At 45.2% G+C, this 16,913-nt stretch overlaps 2 protein-coding genes across 3 annotated transcripts in view; both read right to left on the bottom strand.

Annotated features, from left to right (window-relative positions):
* Positions 1-321: 321 nt before the first annotated feature.
* Positions 322-9,678, bottom strand: KNSTRN (kinetochore localized astrin (SPAG5) binding protein). The gene is made up of 9 exons (XM_081210409.1): positions 9,381-9,678; positions 6,528-6,606; positions 5,879-5,996; positions 4,426-4,485; positions 3,210-3,309; positions 2,514-2,628; positions 1,464-1,525; positions 1,092-1,166; positions 322-665 (listed from the first exon to the last, which is right to left on the bottom strand). Exons 2-9 carry the CDS (start codon positions 6,595-6,597, stop codon positions 534-536), a joined length of 732 nt encoding a protein of 243 aa, XP_081066535.1. The 5' UTR covers positions 6,598-6,606; positions 9,381-9,678; the 3' UTR covers positions 322-533.
* A 1,722-nt stretch (positions 9,679-11,400) lies between these two features.
* Positions 11,401-16,913, bottom strand: part of DISP2 (dispatched RND transporter family member 2) — a 29,089-nt gene continuing 23,576 nt past the window's right edge. For both annotated transcript variants that reach the window (XM_081207867.1, XM_081207868.1), the window contains 2 exons: positions 16,541-16,638; positions 11,401-16,041 (listed from right to left, as the gene is read on the bottom strand). In XM_081207867.1, the coding sequence (XP_081063993.1) occupies positions 12,631-16,041; positions 16,541-16,638 (3,509 nt within the window). In that variant the 3' untranslated portion in view covers positions 11,401-12,630. The remainder of the gene's footprint in view (positions 16,042-16,540; positions 16,639-16,913) is intronic.

The following is a 16,913-nucleotide window of genomic DNA, read 5'->3' as shown; positions in this document are numbered from 1 at the left end:
CAGTCCTGAAATATACAGGAATACTTTCCTATTTTCCAAGCAGAAAGGAGTGGATTTATAGAACAGATACAGAATAAATCCTGTTTTTAATTTGATCAGAAATATTCCCCCCCCCCGAAAAGGGGGGAACCACTGCACTGATTCCCAAATTTCCCCAAGAACTACTTGAAAACTGCTGTTGGCCTTGACAGACCACAATGCTTTCTATACTTGATGTAGCAATTGTAATAAGTTGTACTAGATGCTGTATTTTAAAATTCCATTTATATTGATTCTTTCTTTTATTTCACTGTATTAGAAAAAAAGAAATCCTACGTATGATTCTCATTCTAAATTGATTTTATTTTAATCAATTAATTACCCCCCAAAAAATATTTACAAAAAACAAAACAGAGAAAAGGAAAAAAAGAAAACCAAAGGGTTTCAAAGACAAACCTTATTAAAACTATAAAGTTCCAAGGGATACCCCTGCTCTATATATTGGAGTCCAATAAGGAAGCAGATCAGCACAAGATTACATGGCTCAGTTCTTGTTATGATGAATTGAGTTCCTCTGCCTGATCCAAAATGGCAAACAAATCTTCCATTTCTCTATGAAAACACTGCTCCTGCTCTAAGAAATGGGCCTGTTCCTCCTCCACCTGCTTCCATTTGTCGTGTGTCTTCTACGAGGAAAGAAAATTAATAGTTAATGTAATCTACACACAACTTGTATTTTCAGTTTTCAGAAAGGCAGCAACATTAAGTACTGAAGTCCATGAAGCTTATGCCATAATAAATTTGCTAGCCTTCAAGGTTTACACGACTTGTTTTCAGTTAGCAGGTACAAGATCACTCTGCAAAGTGGCTTGCTTGCAGTGCGAAGTTGCTGTCCGTTCAGGCCTTTCCCCTCTTGCCAAACAGAAGTAAGAAGTTTGCATACATATATGGAGGTGTGGTTGGCATCAGGTGAGCAGACAAGAAAAAACATTTAGAAGAAAGGAATTTGTGTGGTGTTGGCTTTGTGTCTAGAGACCTAGCAGTGGTGGTGGTCAGGCTTAAATGCTCTGTATGTTGGCAGTAATGGAGAAGGAAGACAATTCGTATTTTACCTGAAGATTCTCTTTTTGCTCTTTTGCCATCTGGGTGAATAGTTCAAGGTCAGTAGTCAGCTTCTCCATCAAGTCCTGAAAGAAAAGGCACAAGGAGGGGTTGACAAAGTGGGGTCCAGCCAGCATGTCCAATGGTCAGGGATGACGACAGTCGCCTAGCAACATGTAGAGGTCATCACATTGACTGCCATGCATCAGGGACAGCAGTTCTGTCAAATCCTGTCCTGGAGATATTCAGAAGGTATCTCCGTAGTTATTTAGGACCCATGACAGCTGGAACTCAGCAAAATACATAGAAGAAACTTTGCAGGTGGAGGGGAAGAGTCAGGCAAGCAGTTTCCTAGGGAAGAGGAAACGGGTTCATTCTCTCACCATTATTTCAGTTTGTGTCTTCTTGTTCTCCTCATCCTCTTCCAAAATTTTGTCACCTGTAGCTAATTGGAATGAAAAGAAACATTTACAAGTCAGAACCATACATATGCCATTAATTTACCAGAAGCATGGCCTCCAATCCCATAGTTCTGGGACTATCCTTAATAAGCAACCTAAAATTTATTATTAAATTTACACACTGCCATTCATTCATAGATCTCAGGGAAGTTCACAACATAAAAATAAAGATAAAAACAAGATACATAATAAAAACAAGAACACCACCCCACACAAACCAACAACCCTTCCCCCATCTAAAACACAAAATTAAGAATTTAAAAGATTCTGCAGATCAGAGTGTGATTGCATGTGGAGGGACTATAAGTTCAGCAGTGAAACACATGCATTCCATGCAGAAGATTCAACCCCTGCCATCTCCACTTAAAGCCGCACTACTGGGAAAGATTTTTGCTCTAGGCCTTGGAGTGTGGCTGCCCATCAGTAGATAAGCTTGCGCTAGATTGACCAATGGTCCAAATTAACCTTAAAACAGTTTCATACATTCACTCCGATTTTTAACCTGTACTGAAACCCAGCTCATAGTCCTTTTTGCACATTCCTCCAAGAATACATGAAGGCAAATGTGGGGCACTGGGGTCCCAATATCAGCGCATCCCCCTGACACTGCTTCCAGCACTCCCATACACTCAGTGGGATAACCAAAAAGAAGCACCTAGAAGTGTACAGGTGTTCCTGTGTATGTGCCCTAATCACAGGAGGTCCCAAAAGGCCCTGCAACCTCCTTGCATCCAGTGTAGGAAGAAACTAAATAAGAAAGAGAGAGAGAGAGAGAGAGAGAGAGAGAGAGAGAGAGAGAGAGAGAGAGAAAGAAAGAAAAAAAGAAAGAAAGAAAGAAAAGAAAAGAAAAGAAAAAGAAATCACAGGGAACTTTATCCAAGGAATTTAAATTCCATTAAGACATTTGGGAGAAAGTCATGGTATACTGCAGATGTACAGGGGAGAGAGCTGAGAAGCATCTGTATTTTATACCTGGATCACAATTCCTAGCTGCCAAGATCAACATGCAGCTCTCCTGAAATTTCTTCAGCTTCTGGTTTTCTTTTTCCAGACTATCACACTGCTCCTTCGTATTCTTCAGATCTTTCTGCAAGTAGAGATAACTAAACCAAACAGCAGAGCACCAGTTTTTATTAGGCCTTCAAGCATTTAAGATTTGCTTGCCTGGTGCAGGAGGGATGAAAAACTGCACACTAGAGGGAAGCAAGCCTGCCCTGCACCCCGCATAGACCGCTGGCATGAGCAGGCATAAACAATATTTCTACAAGCCAATTTCTTGGATGGCCTTTTGAAAACCTGTTTAAATCTGGTAACATATTTTTTAAACAACCTCACACACACAGTGTGGCCCATTGGGCAAGTACAGTCCCGTGAGCCAATATCAGGACAAGATACCTTAGCAACTTGTCCAGGATTTGGTCTGCTGGATCAGACCAAAAGGGTTGCCTAGTACAGCATCCCGCTTCCCACAGTGCTCATCCAGATTCCTATAGGAAGCCCACAAAGTTGACACAAGTGCATCAGCCCTCTCCCACTGTTCTTCTCCAGTTACTAGTATTCAGAGGCAACATGCCTCTGATCTTGGGAGGTAGCATACAGCCACCATGGCTGGTAGCCATCAATGGCCTTATTCTCCATGAATTTACCAGAATCAAGTTTGTTTCCTACCTCTGCTTCCATCAGCTTTGAGCTCACTTCCCATTTAGCAGACTCCAACTGCTTGTTCTTGTTCCGGAGCTCAGTCTCCCGTCTGTATCTGCTCATAGGGCTATAGGATCAAAAGCATATTACTGATGCATCGTGGATGAGCAGTTTGTCTGCATTTAACATTCAGACAAAGCTCACACAGAACACCATAGATAGAAAAAGGTAAATATACATGAGTTGTCATTTAAGACATGGGCAGAGGGGAGAAAGTAGATCCAGGTGTACCAGATCTTTGGGTAGTTTACCCAGTTAAGGATTTCTGACTCCCAACTATTTATCAATAGCAGCAACAAAATGACTCCCGCCCAGCATCCCTGCCCTAAGTTACACAGCTGAAAGACAGCTTGGGGGTAATAGGGGATGCATTTTTGCATGCAAGGACTGGGCTCCGAAATCTTTTTCACCTTTAAATGTATGAAAAATGAAGATCCAGAAAACCTGCAGTTCCTAGTTTAGGGCCCTATGTGAGGAATATTCTAATCAAGAAGCACATTCTGACCAGCTTATGATAACAGCATTCACAGCTTTGCTATTTACTACTCTTGGACATTTCAGTGTTCACCGTGGATTCAGAAGTATATACAGTCGTACCTTGAAGTCGAATGGAATCTGTTCCAGAAGTCTGTTCGACTTCCAAAATGTCCGGAAGCTCTTGCAGCCAATCAGAAGCCACAGAAGCCCCATCAGACGTTTGACTTCCAAAAATAGTTTGCAAACTGGAACAGTCACTTCCGGGTTTGCAGCGTTCGGGAGCCAAAACATTTGAGAACTAAGCTGTCCGAAAACCAAGGTATGACTGTACATAGCTGCACACTGAAGCTGCATGGTGACTTTAAAGAAAAATCACATAATGCAAAATAAACATAGAAATACATCATGATGTTTATATGATATTCTGCATTTTCTTAAATGAGATCATCATTTAAGAAATGTTAATTTGATCTAAATCCACTCCTATATGGAATCAACAACAACATTTATTATATAGGCCGCCCTTTTCCCTGATGGGACTCAAGGCAGCTTACAGATAATAGTAACAACCACTAAAAATGGTGGAAATCATTCAAAAAAATTAAACAGAATAAAAAAAACTATATACATATATAGCCACGTTGTGAACGAGTAGGAAGCAGAGAAAGAAAATGCGTAAGAAACAGCTTTGCTTTGGGGCACTCACAGTCGAGCATTTGACGTTGCTGCTTTCTTAGGTGGTGGCTGTGTTGCCTTCTTCATGAACCTTAACAGAGTTAAATAATGATATTTGTAGCTTTTATTAATATTACAAAGCCAAACCAACTAACAGCTTGATCCTCTGAACATTTGCCATTACAGTATTTAAACCCAAAATTCCTTCACACCATTTGGTACATTTCATCAAGTGTAGAAATTGCAAGGGAGCAGCTTTTGGCTAAACATTATGAGAAACCTATTAATTAATTATATTATTATTAATTTAATAATTAATAATTAAACCTTCCAAACCACCACCTCCAGGCGTTTTTACACATAAAATAATTTAAAACAAGAACACAAAAAGGCAAATACATTTAAAACAAGGCTAACCATCCCAACAAGTGGGAATTCAGGGTACAGATCCATTATGCAGCTGGTAAAGTATGTTCGAACATAACCTTCAACTGTTTCCAGAAAGTGCGGATAGAAATGCTATTGACAGAAATGCTGTTTCACAGAACAGGGGCAGCCACACTAAAAGTCTTGCTTTGAGTTACTATAGAGCAGGCTTCAGAGATCTTTGGAACTTGCAGGAGAAACTTGGAAACGGCAACAATCTACTAGATGCATAAGGGATAAGGCAGTCTCTCAAGTAACCTGGTCCTGAGCTGTATAAGAACTTAGAATAGTACAGGCTGGGTGAGACTACATCAGGTAGTGGGCTCACATTCACTTAGGGCAGGCATGTCCAAAGTCCGTTTCGGGGGCCTAATCCGGCCCGCTGGTTGGTTTAACCTGGCCCCTGTTGCAGTTTATTTCCTGGGGTAAAATCCTAAAAAAAGCTCAACGATCTTGGGCGGCCCTTTGGTTGGCCCCCACGGCCCTTCACTTCATCAAATCTGGTCCTCTTTGAAAAAAGTTTGGACCCCACTGGGACATTAAACCAGAAGCTGGTTGGCAGAGGCTGCATAGCAATGCTGTACTTGCAGCTTGCGTCAAGCAAGGGATGGACAACGTGACCTCCAAGCTCCCTGTTAGTGCTGTTAGTTCTATTGATTCTAGGATAAAGCAGCACATTTGCTGAGAAATGTCAAGCAGTCATGTTTGTTGTTAAATACCAATGATTACAAGCTTTGTTTGCTTTTTAAAAGTTATTTTACAACACCTTTCCATTAAAAGAAGGGCTCAAAGCAGTCTGCACATCTAAACATGTTTTTATAAAAAAGCAGGGGTGGGAAGGCAGGACTAACAATAATAAAATAGAGTAGAGGAAATAATTTCAACAGATCAGCTGGTAGAAGAGAGGCCTAAATGGGTAAGGAGTTCCAAAAACTAGGCATGGCCTTGAAGAAAGCTGTCTATTTCTTCATATCCCAGTCAAGTGCAACCCAGGTGTCAGGGCACATTCAGTAGAGCTTCCATAGAAAATCTCAATGGTAGTATGCACTTATATTTACCTTTGATTTGTGTCTTTGAGGGCAGTACGCACAGGAACATTTTCACCAAAAGTGAAATCAGGAGCTTTCAAGGGGCCCAGGTCAGGTTTGACAAAACATTGCTTTTTTGAATGTGGATCTGCAAATAAGGAATCCATTTAAAAACAAAAGGAAACTCAATAACTCACACGATTGACAGCACCTCCTCAGTCTCCACATTTAAACAGCATTTGAAGACCCACTTTTTTCTCCCTAAAAACCCACACCAGGCATTTAGAAAGGTAAATAGTTTGGCCCTTGTTTTACCTAGATGACATTTCAATGCAGGTTCAATGAAGGTCTGGGCACATGGTGCCAACTTAAGGTTTGATCACACGGCAGAGCTCAACTCAGGGCAAGCAGCTTATTAGAAAATTCTAGGCAGGACAGGGAACCTGTGGGCCTCTAAAAATTGCTGGACTCCAGCTCCCATCACCACTGACTATTGGCCAATGGGAGCTGGAGTGTTGCAACATCTGGAGGGCCACAGGCTCTTCAGCCATCCCCTAGCCTGGGAGATTCATCCTGGCTGCCACAGCTGTTAGGATGAGCACTTGAAGATGAGCAACATAGGGGTGAAAACACAGCTATATAGTAACAATACAGTAGTTCTCTCAAGAGCCTAACACACCTGTTGGCATACTGATCACTTTGGGCTGTTGGACGCTGTAGATAGGAATCTTGGATTTCTCATTCTCCATACTGAAAGCCTGTAAGAACAGGAAAGAAGCATTGCATGTTTGTTAGACAAACTGCTGCAACCTATAGGATGCATGAAGTGCAGGGACCACCTCAGGCACAAGGAATGAAACAAACCAGAGGAAACACAGCACTACAACATCCAGCAGTGGGGGAAGAATAAAGAACCCAGCAGCAAGTTACCTCCCTTTTTCAATCATGCTCCTTGCAGATTCTCAACTACACAGAGGGCTGATCTGAAAAAAGGGCATGCCCATACAATATGTCATCTGTTTTGGATCTGCTGGCTCATCTCTCAAACTTGGAAATGCCAGCCCCATTTCAAGATGCACAAAACACATTGACCCCATCACTAGGTTTTCACTGATAGCCTAGAATTTAAAGACATCATTTCCCAACAAGTTTGATCCACAGCACCTCTTTTATGAGTTTTATCATGACTGACTGATTTTAATCATTTTATTTATTTTTTATTTCTTCATCTTCAAGAGCTGCGTTATCAATCAGCTGACAGCATACAAATCAATCTGGATAACCTGATCCAAAAATACACACATACTCACACACAAAAACGAATCTCACTACAGACAACCATAGACAACCAACCACACCCTAGGCCCCCCAACCTCTCTCACCACCAAGGAAAAACAACAAGCAAATAGTAAGAGAACCTATACAAATGATGCTGACACAAAACCCCACACATACACTAAGTACAATAGAAGCATAACCACCTGACCCCACCCCACTCACCATTCCCTCCCTTTCCTTCCTAACCTGTATGAAACACTAATGTCTCACAACAAATAAAAGTGATCTGTAGAGCAGTGTTTCCCAAACGTTTTTGGGCAACGGCACACCTGTTTACCGGAAAAAAATCTCGCGGCACACCACCATTAAAGCCCCGCCCCGTGACGTCAGCGCGCAGCGTCACGCCGGGAGGGACGCACAAAAGTGAAAGTTTTTTCCCTCCCCCTTGCCGGGGTGGGAGGAGGCAGCAGAGCGAGGGACTGAGGGACGGCGGCAGCTGAGGCGGCGGCGGCTGTTGTGGTGGCGGCGATAGCGGGCGGAGGAGGGGGCGGCGGCGGGGCTTGAGGAGCCGTCGCCGGGAGTTGCTGCTGCTGCTGTTGCTGCTGCTGCCCGGACATGCCGGCCTCCTCCTCCTCCGCTGTCTCGCGCTCCTCCCTTTTGCGCGCGCTGCCCCGCCGCTCGGCACCACCACCGCGGAGCCGCCCCCGGCTCGACGCGGATCCTCGCCGCCGCCGCCTCTCGCCGCCCGACTCGCCCGCCTCCCTCCCACGGCACACCAGCCGATGTCTCACGGCACAGTAGTGTGCCGCGGAACAGCGGTTGGGAAACACTGCTGTAGAGAACACAACTTAAAAAAATAGACAACGCACGGATTTTTGTAAACTAAGAAATCTTTAATAAAAATATTATTATTTTTATTATTGTTGTTGCTGCTGTTATAAAAGAGCTGTGTTATCCAAGGCGGTGAAGCAGAGACACAGCAGGCCTGAACTTTCCAAAGGTTGGAAACATGGATGAGGCCAGAACATATGTCAGAGGTCAGCAAACTTTTTCAGCAGGGGGCCTTTCCACTGTCTCTCAGACCTTGTTGGGGGCTGGACTGTATTTTGCCCCACAATTCCTATGCCCCACAAATAACCCAGAGATGCATTTTAAATAAGAAGAAGAAGAAGAAGAAGAGTTTGGATTTGATACCCCGCCTTTCACTCCCTTTAAGGAGTCTCAAAGCGGCTAACATTCTCCTTTCCCTTCCTCCCCCACAACAAACACTCTGTGAGGTGAGTGGGGCTGAGAGACTTCAAAGAAGTGTGACTGGCCCAAGGTCACCCAGCAGCTGCATGTGGAGGAGCGGAGACGCGAACCCGGTTCCCCAGATTACATGACTACCGCTCTTAACCACTACACCACACTGGCTCACGAGTAGGACACATTCTACTCGTGTAAAAAAACACACTGATTCCAGGACTGTCCACAGGCCGGATTTAGAAGGCGATTGGGCCAGATCCAGCCCCGGGGGCCTTAGTTTGCCTACCCATGTCATATGTCTTGCCCACTTCCCCGCAAGCGAATAGCTCTGTACACATCACAGGCAAACTGCAGCCTACAAGGAAGATACTGACCAGTATTGCAGCTGTGGGCAGTTTAAGGAGGCCGTCAACAAACCGGAAGGTGTCTAGAGGGGGAGACAAAAGATGTTGAGGAGCCTGGAGACCAGGTCCTATGAGGAAAGGTTGAAGGAGCTGGTTACACCTTGCCTGGAGAAGAGACAAAACAGCAGCCTACCAGCTCAATGCAAAGGTTAGGGTGGGGGAAAGCCCTGCGGGGGACAGAGCTGGTCTCACCGAGGGTCAAGAGGGAGCTATGGCCTTTGCTGGAGGTCCAGCACCGAGGGCCTTCTGGTGGTTCCCTTGCTGCGAGAAGCCAAGTTACAGGGAACCAGGCAGAGGGCCTTCTTGGTAGTGGCGCCCTCCCTGTGGAACGCCCTCCCACCAGATGTCAAAGAGAACAACAACTACCAAACTTTTAGAAGACATCTGAAGACAGACCTGTTTAGGAAAGCTTTAATGTTTAATAGGTTATTGTATTTTAGTGTTTTGTTGGAAGCCGCCCAGAGTGGCTGGGGAAACCCAGCCAGATGGGCGGGGTATAAATAAATAATAATAATATTTATAATTAATTATAATTATTATTGCGTGGTGGCGTCGTTTACTGCTGCACCTCCGGCCACGTATTTGCAAATACAACGCACACATACCGTTAAGTCTCCGGAGGCCTCCAAGCCCCCAAGGAAGAGCAGCACCCCGGGAACTTCCCTCGGCTCAGTGAATAACAAGCGTCAATGAGGTTAAGTATTTCTCCTGGGCATGTACAGAGCGCACCGCGTATTAGCGGCCAAAGGCCGCAGCACAATAGTTCCCTTCGGCTAACTGGACAAGGCCCTCGAGACACAACGGAGCGGACTCCCCGCCTCCTCCTGCGCTTTATCTGGACCGGCGCCGTCCAACTCCCGCCAGCGTTTGAACGGGAACCGACTCCAGTCACCGCGATACCACGCGAGAGTTCGAGCGACCCGAGGAAGGAGCCCGATGCGCAGGCGCCGAATTACTCGGCTTCTCCGCTGCTTTCTCCCCACCACCCAAACACGGCGAAGCGGCGCCTGCGCAGGATGAAAAGTGAAGCATCTTCGACCCCTTCGACTCCGGCGCTGAAGGAGGATCTTGCCCTGCGCTACTGTGGGAAGCGGATGAGGAGAGGCTTAAAGAGGGTTCTGCACGACGGGGCGTGTTATCGTTTTTAGGGGATGTTTTGGTTGCTGTTGCTCTGCTTTGAAGCGATGCGTAGTGAGGCTTATAGGACAGATTTCCATGGGGCTTGCTCCGAAGGAAGTGACCCTCGGGTTGCAGACTTGGGTGGACTAGCCTATATATTTATTTCTAGGACACACCCGGCGCCGGGGGTTCTGTACCTTCAGCGCTGCTGAGAAAGCAGATGTGCCGCCAAGTGTCGCTTCTTCCGTCACTGGGCTTTAAGGATAGGGGAATGCAGCCCTGCTGACACGTTTCCTGCTTTGCAAAAGTGACAATACGCGTGTGCCTGAGCCAGGATGGCAAGTGCACAGAACAAGCCAGCCTGTAGTAATGACTGACACTTAGCAATGCCGGCTACTCTCCACTCCATTCGCATCTTCCCGGTAGTTACACAATGATCGTGTATACGCCATAAATTTAAAGCACAAACACCTCCCACAAGAATCCAGGGATTTACCCCTCACAGAGCTATAGTTCCCCACACCCTTAACAAAGTATAGCTTCCGGGATTCTTTGGTGGGCCTGGGGGTTAAATGTTTGCTGTATATTCCTGTCCTGCAGCTTTTTTTCTTTTTGGCCGAAAAACAAAAAGTCAACAACCTCATTATTTCCTGCCTTGGTTTGGCTTGTTGCACTCTAGCCTGAGATTCATGTACGTCCAGGCAGTGCATGTCCAACAGCTTCCGGTGAAATCCTGTAACGTTTCATGCCACAGATGTTCTGTGGGGGTTTGTCCTGCTTTTGTGCAAGTGGACCTAACCGTCAGGGGTACCTTTACCTTTACCCCTTCAAACAGCCAGAGAGCAATAATGTGGCGACATTGGATTGTGTGAAACCGACATCCCCTCTCTGGTGTACTCCAGATGTTTTGAACTACAGTGGTACCTCGGGTTACAGACTCCGCTAACCCAGAAATAGTACCTCGGGTTAAGAACTTTGCTTCAGGATGGCCCCATTAGCTAAAGTGGTACCTCAGGTTAAGAACAGTTTCAGGTGAAGAACGGACCTCCAGAACGAATTCTTAACCCGAGGTACCACTGTGCAACTCTCATAATCCCTGACTGTTGATCATGCTGTCTGGGGTTGATGGGAGTTGGAGTTCAAAGCATGTGGAGCACCAGCTTGTGGGAGGCTGGTGTCAAGGAAAACTTACAGCCTTGCCCCTTTTCTAATTTAATTCAGTAAGCAAAAATGTTTGGCAAGAGGTTCCTTTACATTTTCAGTACATCTGTTCAGCTACTGCACACTTCTGTTTGCTTTATAGGATAGAACTGGCCTGCTAAGAAAACACATGTGAACCCACAGGGAAGAGTACAGTGGTAGTTAAATAGTGATGGAAGGAATGGTGTGTGTGAAAGTACAGAGAGCCCTGGATCTTGGTATGGGTGGTGGGTGGAACTCTGTCCATGTATGAATAATATAATCACACAGTTAGCTGTGCAAACAAAAATTATTAAGATTTTGAGACCGGTTTAGGAAACATGTTTATTTTTTACGCTGGGATATCACTTTGACAAGTAAATGTAAAAAGATTGTGATGGTTGAGAGAGCCAGGGCAGGGTGTGACATGGCCAATGGAGAGAGAGAAAGTAAATTGCAGGATTCCATAAATATGCAAACTTGGACATCTCTGTACAGCTTTGAATGAAATACTAGCCGCTAAGGTGAAACACAAATTACCCATATCAGAAAATGAAGAATTACAAGAAAAATGTCTGATGAATTTTAAGCACACTGTCAGTGGGAAAGAGAAACATATGCTGAATTTCTGGTTTAGGGATCTTATATGTTAATAACGAACTTGTTCTCTGCGTGCCAGCTCTTCTGCAGCCAAAACTTCACCATCCACGCACAAGAGGAAGTTATCAGCAGGGGGACTAAGGTTTGCAGAAGGGCACAAAATAAGTAGGAGGGGCAGACTTAAGGGGGCAAAAATAGGAACCCAATGAGGACTGAGCATGCTCAGTGGCCACAGAATCCTGACTGGCAGGGAGGTGGAAAACTGGAGGGGGTAATGGAACAGCATATCTAGGGAAAGGCATGGCTGGCTGGCTGGACCCCAGAACAGAAATGTTCCACGCTGCAATACAATTTCTTGCAGGTTCCACTTGTAAATTACATTGTAGGGAAAAATTGGAGGGGAGAGCAACCACCATTATTTTTGAAGGGCTACTGGTTAGTCTTTGAAAGAAAGTACACCAGATAATATTACTTTCAGCTATCTGAGTACAATTTCCCTAAGGAGATTTGTTTGACTGATGGTGAAAAGAGGGATGACTGAGCTAAAAGACACCTTTTGTGTCACACCATCAATATTCAGTCGGTTAGTAGCAATGATGTTTTAGAAAAGGGTTTCCCTTTGTCTTTAAGATATCCTTTGAGCCATTTACTTCACACTTATTCCACTCATCATCATGCCTCTCCGTTTACTCCAAAACGAATTGCACTGGAGAGAATGACAAAGAACTCTTGCTTAATAATCCTGCAGTATAATAGAGAATATGGCACTGTCTATGGAGCAGGCAGTTGAACAGCTGACACTGCAATAACATCTGCCTCTAATCCGCACCAGGTTTGCTGGCTTTGTAAAAATGCAACTTGTTCTCGTTTTTGGAAAAGTTTTATACTCACTACTCAAAATGGAAATTAATTATCCTTGCCCCTGAAATAGCAATTATTTCCTCTGAGATGTTCATTTCAGTATCCAGAGTTTTGGGCGCCAGACCGCTTGATCCAAACATCAGGCATATCTGGTTTGCTGTTTGGCAAGACAACTGGATCCTCGCCCCCTACTCCTAACCTTTGAGTTTTCCTCAAACCACTGTTTTGCTGGGATGCTGAAGCCGATGTGTCAAAGACAGTCTCCCTCAGGTCCAGCCTCAGGGTGTCTCTTTTTCCATTCAGGTGACCTCTTTGAGTTGGACAGCAAGAACCAGCTACATCTAAATGACCTGGGCAATAACTGGCGGATTCCATGAGTTTTACGCTTGGTTCAAAGTCACTCAGGGATGTCTCACTGGAGACATTCTGAGCACTGAAAGAGCTGCCAGTAGAATAAAGGCATCTGTGGAGTTCATACATTTCAGTTTCTGGTACATTACTATTTTCTGAGGTATAATCTGATTTTTGTTGATCGGTGTTGCTTGAGGAGTGAGATTTATTCAGCAGTTTTTCATCGACTGTGCTGGCTGACTGAAGATGGTCCCAAGCTTTATGGCCATATTTTTTACATCTGCAGTCTCTGCAAGGCCTGTCCCTATGACTTTCTGCTTCATTTCCTGAGCTGCTTCCAGGTTTGTAAGGAGAAGATGTTTGCAGGGCTGGACATTGGCAAAGGGCTACATGACGGCCTGCACTCTGTTCCAGCTTCTGTCTGTCCTTTTCAGAGGAAGGATGAACTTCCATTCCAGAGCACTTGCTATCTTGGAGCTGAATGTCTTCAGATAAGACAGATGGGCGATTGGACAACTTGCTTGTGGAGGTGCTGTTGTCAAAGCTGTCACTAAGCTTCCTGGCCAAAGGCTGGAGCTCGTACTGTTCATTTGCACTGTTGGATTCCTGATCTTTTTGTAACCTACTCTGCTTCTCATTTCCCCCACAGGTAAACGTTCTGTTGGAAGAGCTCGGGTCGTCCGAATAGTTTTTTAGAGCACGAGTGCAAGGCCAAATTATTTGTCCACAATTCTTCTCCGGGCCAAAGAAGCAGCACAGAGACTGGAAGAAGAAGCTCGCAAAGCCACAACTGACACACTTGATCATCATCACAAAAATGCCCAGCTTCCTGTAGGCCAGCACGGTGGCAGGGAGCATGATGACACCTGCCGAAAATAAAGCCGAAGTCCCCATGACAGTGGCACAGCTCATCTGCTTCAGGGAGAAGGCTACGCGGCTCAGGCGATCAGGATGCGGACACAAGTGGTAGGATATGCAGTAGTTGACCGTGAAGTCAACGGAGAGACCCACTGCTGCCGAAATGAAGAGAGACTCCACCGCGTTGAGCTGCCACTCCAGGAGGACCAACAGGCCGACAGTTACCAGAACGGTGCCTGTAATTGCTGCGGCGGAGAACAAGCTAAGAAGGACGTTCCAAGTTGTGAGCAAAAGAACCACAAATGAGATGGCTATTGATAAGCCCAGCACTACCATACTCTCTGTGTCCACGCTGTGCTGGAGATTGTAGAGCTCCAGCTTGCTGGTGAACCAGCCGTTCTGAAGCCCCATGGGGGCTGCCTTCATCTCTTCTCTTATCCAGAGGCCAATTTCATCATAGAAATGCTTGGCCTTGCTATAGTTGAAGCTGTAGTGGTAAATGGTTTGAAATTGTAGCACCAAAGCAACCAGGTTGCCCCTTTCATCAAATCTGAGGCCTAGGTCCTGAGTCTCAGCCTCGTCTCTGTTTTGTTCCATGATCATCATCTTGATGCAATGAAGGAAGACTTCTCTGCTGTATGGGAAGGAGAAGTGATTACAGCAGAGGTTGAAGCTGTGATCTCTCTTAGAGCACTGACGGCTATCCATCCACCGGTGAAATTCTTCCATGAAGCAAACGGTGGGTTTTTGTTCCAGTTCAGAGTAGTAAAAAGTCTGGTTTTTAACTTTTTGGCAAAAGTCCAGCAGCCATAGCTGAGCTTCAGAATTTTCAATGGTAAATGCTGGGTCCATCACCAGAGTGCCATTGCTCTTGGGGTTAAAGTGATCCCCATTGTCCACTGGGAGTACACCCCATATAATAGTGACGGGCATGTGCAGGTCTTCTCCTCGCTCCAGCCTTTCGAACATAAACTCGTTACAATATTCGGCATCATACCTCTCAAAGGGGTGACTTAGCCTGAAAACCTGCACAGATGACATCTCTAGAGAAGGCAGTTTGAGCCTAGGGTTCAGACAGGAAATGTAGGCACCCCCTATAGCCAAGGCGGTAAACCAGCAGATCCATATATAGCGGAACTTTATCACCCCACAAGGAAGAACTTTCTCAAATAATAACTTGGCAGTTTCGTGCCAGGTTTTCTGGATACGCCTGAGGATGTGGTGGAGAGAGAGAATGACACTCTTGTGCCCGCTGTTATTCCAATAGCCCTCTGGTTTATAGACACAGTTCCTTGCTAGGTAACGTTCATACAGCACAACGGTGGAAGGAAGCCAGGTCAGCATGAAGACCAAGTTCACCAGGACAGAGGTGCCCATGTAGATGGCAAAGCATCGAATGGCGGTTATGTAACTCATGTAGCTGGCGTAGAAAGCAGCACCAGTCGTCAGGCAAGATGCTAGCATGAGATACCCAAAGTGGTGCATGGTTAGTCTTACCCACTGCAGTAGCCCGGCGGATGGGTTCTGGCTCTTGCTCAGGTTCCAGAGGTCGAAAAAGACAAAGGTGTGGTTGGCACAAAGACTGCTGAGAATGACTACCGCTGTTAGGTTTACAAAAGGGAAGTAGGAGAATCTAAAGGCCACCTTGTACAAGAAATAGGAAATCATCAAGGTACCAAAGACAATAATTAAGGTGATAAAAGTAATAAAGACCGAGCGCAAATAAAAAAATATGCTTAGAAATATGGCCAGTATCGCCAAGACTGCATACACGGTATCCAGTAATAGGTAGTGCTGGAATAATGTCTGCTTAAGGCCGAGATCCATCCCAGTAATGGACGTGTAATTATCAAACAAGTCCCACGACTCAAGGTTGTTCAGGTAGATGCCCATCATGGATGCTCCTTTCATCATAGGCAAGAACAGCAGGCTGTATTTCAGGGTTGGCACTTGGTATCCCACTGTCTGTGGACTGAGAAAATCTCGGTCAACAAGGAAATGAAGAAGCTGGTAAACAGCACGGAAGCGAGTGCATTTCTCTGGGATTTTGGAGCACTGGGTGTGCTTGTCTCTTTCAGTCTTGGGACCGATGCAAGGAGGGACAAGGACACCTTTGTGATAGTCGGGGGCACACGAACGAAGGAGCACGAGGGTGTGGGAAACATCGGCTTCGGTAACCTCTAAACAAGAAGACCGGTTGTAGAGGGCTGCGATAAAGTTTCCAAGAGACCAACTTGGACAGCATTCGTTGGCTTCAGTACGCTGGCAGAGATTCCCAAACTCTGCATGAGAACGGATCTGGAAAAGCCAAAGGGAAAAAGAATGAATTAGGCCTGCCACACTTCCATTTCTAGCTTATCCTTTTGACAAATGTCTTGTTCTGAGGATGGGGACTTTTAAAGATTTTGTTCACACACGCCCCCTATTTCAATCGTCTTTTAAAGCATAGTGTTGTGTTTCAGGATGTAGCGTTCTACAGAATTTGTGGGGAGGCTTGTAGCTCAGTGGCAGAGCAGAAAGTCTCAGGTTCAGTCCCCAAAATCTCTAGGCAGGGCTGGAATATCTCTTATCTGAAACTCTGGAGAGCCTCTGCTAGCCTATGGAGACAATACTGAGCGAGCTGGACCAGTGGTCTGACTAAGGCACCTCCTATGTTCCTCTCTGTGTGTATGAGAGAGAGAGGGGGGGAAAAACTATATCTGGAAGTAAGGATTTCACACTGATTCAGAAGTGTTAGCCTGAAGTTAAAACAACCCAGGAGTATAAGTGTGTGCATATTCCTTACAGCAATACCAACCTTGTCCTGCTCCATTTGACACATGGATTGTATTGCTTTCAAGTTCCATAAGCTTCCAGCAGTTGTGGACATAAATACCAGCTGAGAATAACTTTTCCCTAAGGGCCAAAATAGTAGGTACAGTTATGTAACAGCAAAGATACCTGACAAACTACTTGGAACAAGCTGTAGACATGTGGGTTGGGGGGGGGGGAATGATGCTGTAGGCTGCTTTCACTGTCCTTGTATAACTCTGCTTTCCAAAGAGGTAACCATACAACAAGACTTACCCTGTTTGCTTAAACCATTGGTTACCTTAACTCACTTAAACTTGGGCTATGCCACAACTATCTAATCTTATTCATTTTCTTTTCCTGTTAGCTTGGTTTTAATT

This window comes from Podarcis bocagei, assembly GCF_964188305.1.
Source record: "Podarcis bocagei genome assembly, chromosome: 1".
Taxonomy (NCBI): domain Eukaryota; kingdom Metazoa; phylum Chordata; class Lepidosauria; order Squamata; family Lacertidae; genus Podarcis; species Podarcis bocagei.
This window is presented reverse-complemented; position numbering and strand designations above follow the sequence as displayed.

Excerpts from the sequence above, each read along its gene's own strand:
- KNSTRN (XM_081210409.1), bottom strand. The coding sequence starts at position 6,597 with ATGGAGAATGAGAAATCCAAGATTCCTATCTACAGCGTCCAACAGCCC. Across the intron at positions 5,997-6,527 it reads AGTGATCAGTATGCCAACAG|ATCCACATTCAAAAAAGCAA; the intron begins GTGTGTTAGGCT and ends CCTTATTTGCAG. Across the intron at positions 4,486-5,878 it reads CTCAAAGACACAAATCAAAG|GTTCATGAAGAAGGCAACAC; the intron begins GTAAATATAAGT and ends AACTCTGTTAAG.